This window comes from Neurospora tetrasperma, assembly GCF_000213175.1.
Source record: "Neurospora tetrasperma FGSC 2508 unplaced genomic scaffold NEUTE1scaffold_81, whole genome shotgun sequence".
NCBI classification, from domain to species: domain Eukaryota; kingdom Fungi; phylum Ascomycota; class Sordariomycetes; order Sordariales; family Sordariaceae; genus Neurospora; species Neurospora tetrasperma.
The window spans coordinates 5,918,005-5,919,813 of NW_009799179.1; the positions used below are offsets into that span (position 1 = coordinate 5,918,005).

The window sequence follows — 1,809 nt, forward strand, 5'->3', positions numbered from 1 at the left end:
TAACTTTTAAATTCTACTAACTACTCTTCTAAATATTGAATAATCGCTAATATCTCTTTATTATAGATAGGGTAATTGCACTCTACTAATATAAATTTCTAGGAGTAATATACGATTATAATCTTTTTACTATCCTTCTTTTGTATAAAGACGCCGCCGAACCTATAACTGCTATAATTAGCCTCTAAGAATATAGGTAGATTAGGGTCCTATTAAATTAGGATAGGAATTTCGGTAAATAGTTTCTTCAACCGTAGGAATACGGAATCGTATTTAGTAATCTACTTAAAGGGGGCCCCCTTCCCTATTAATATAATTAACGGTCCTACTATTAAAAAAAAGGTTTTTATAAATATATAATAATAATTCGTAAAGCCTAGGAAATTCTTTACTCCCTTTTATAATATCAGGGCCGTCTAATCTATAATCGCCTTAATCTTCTTAAGGTCTATTTAGATATTTATACTTATAATAACTATAAAACCGAGGTATTTTACGCTTTTAATAGTAAATTTGTACTTCTTAGGGTCTAAATAGAGTTTAGCTACCGCTAACCGCTCTACTACCTTACAGACTTTCACTAGATAGTCCTTCTTCGACCTAAATAAGAAAATTAATATATTATTTATATAGGCTAAGGCGAAATGGTCGAAATAGTTACCAAGAATATTATTAATATACTATTAAAAGGTCGTTAGAATTCTTAATAACCTAAATAATATTATAAACTACTTAAAAAGGCTATATTACGTATAGAAGGCTATCTTCCCTTCCTCTCCGTTAACTATACGAATTTTATAGAATATTTATACTATATTTATTTTAGTAAGCTACTTCGCTTTAACTATAATACGGAAAATTTCTTTAATCAATAGTAAAGGATAGCGGTTAATTCTTATAATAGTATTTAGAGCCCAGTAATTATAATAGAATTGTAATCCTCCGCCTAGCTTTCGAATAAAGAAGATTAGTACTACGGCTAAAGAATTATTAACGCAGATAAATCCCTTATTAAAGAGGTTTTTAAATATCTTTTTAAGTATTAGGAATTCCTCTCTTAATATATTATAAAGTAGTCTATAGGGGAGTAGTATCTCTCTACTATTCTCGTTCTTCTTTACCTCTACTTTATAATTAATACTAGAGTAATATAGGTTTATTTTATTTACTTCCAACTACTTCTATATATAGAATAAATCGTATATATTAATAAGGGTGAACCTCCGCACACCCACCTCAAACCTACATACACCCAAAAAGGCGGGATGTCAGCTGTTATGTTAAAAACGTCATTTTAGCCGTAAAAACCGTGATTTGTAATGTCGTACAATATTCTGACCTAGTAAATCCTATACAGCAAATCTGATAGCGCCAATCTGGTAATACTTTTCATCTAACAACTCAGACAGCTCATTAGAGGAGGCTATTGATAACATCTCAGCCTCCTCTCTTACCTCCTCTCTCGCTATTTGCTCTCTCGCTATCTACTCTCTCGTTATCTACTCTTTCGCCTTCGCTTTCTAGTACCTATCTACCCAGCTCGTTATCTATATTCTTATTGTTAGCTACTTCAATACAATTACGTATCTCGAATATAGTTGGTATGCGACGTGCAAATGGCTGGGGGTGTGAAAAAGCGTAAAAGAAATGACCAAATTAGAGTCGATGTTGCGTGCATTTAAAAGTCGAAATTTTGCGGGTAAGAACGGGATTTACAATGTCAGGTGTCATCAGCTGCACGGTCCCACATTTCTCTGGTTTTTGGGTGTATGTAGGTTTGGGGTGGGTGTGCGGAGGTTTACCCATTAA

The 1,809-nt window shown here is 32.8% G+C and overlaps 3 protein-coding genes across 3 annotated transcripts; 1 reads left to right on the forward strand and 2 right to left on the reverse strand.

The window, feature by feature from the left end:
• Positions 1-452: 452 nt before the first annotated feature.
• Positions 453-632, reverse strand: NEUTE1DRAFT_55956 (uncharacterized protein; the record flags this gene model as incomplete). Its single annotated transcript, XM_009858170.1, has 1 exon — positions 453-632. A coding segment is annotated over one exon (180 nt), but the record flags the coding sequence as incomplete, so codon positions are not given.
• Positions 633-830: 198 nt separating this feature from the next.
• Positions 831-1,139, reverse strand: NEUTE1DRAFT_52444 (uncharacterized protein; the record flags this gene model as incomplete). The annotated part of the gene is made up of 1 exon (XM_009857783.1): positions 831-1,139. A coding segment is annotated over one exon (309 nt), but the record flags the coding sequence as incomplete, so codon positions are not given.
• Positions 1,140-1,647: 508 nt separating this feature from the next.
• Positions 1,648-1,809, forward strand: NEUTE1DRAFT_53554 (uncharacterized protein; the record flags this gene model as incomplete). The annotated part of the gene is made up of 1 exon (XM_009858171.1): positions 1,648-1,809. One exon carries the CDS (start codon positions 1,648-1,650, stop codon positions 1,807-1,809), a length of 162 nt encoding a protein of 53 aa, XP_009856473.1.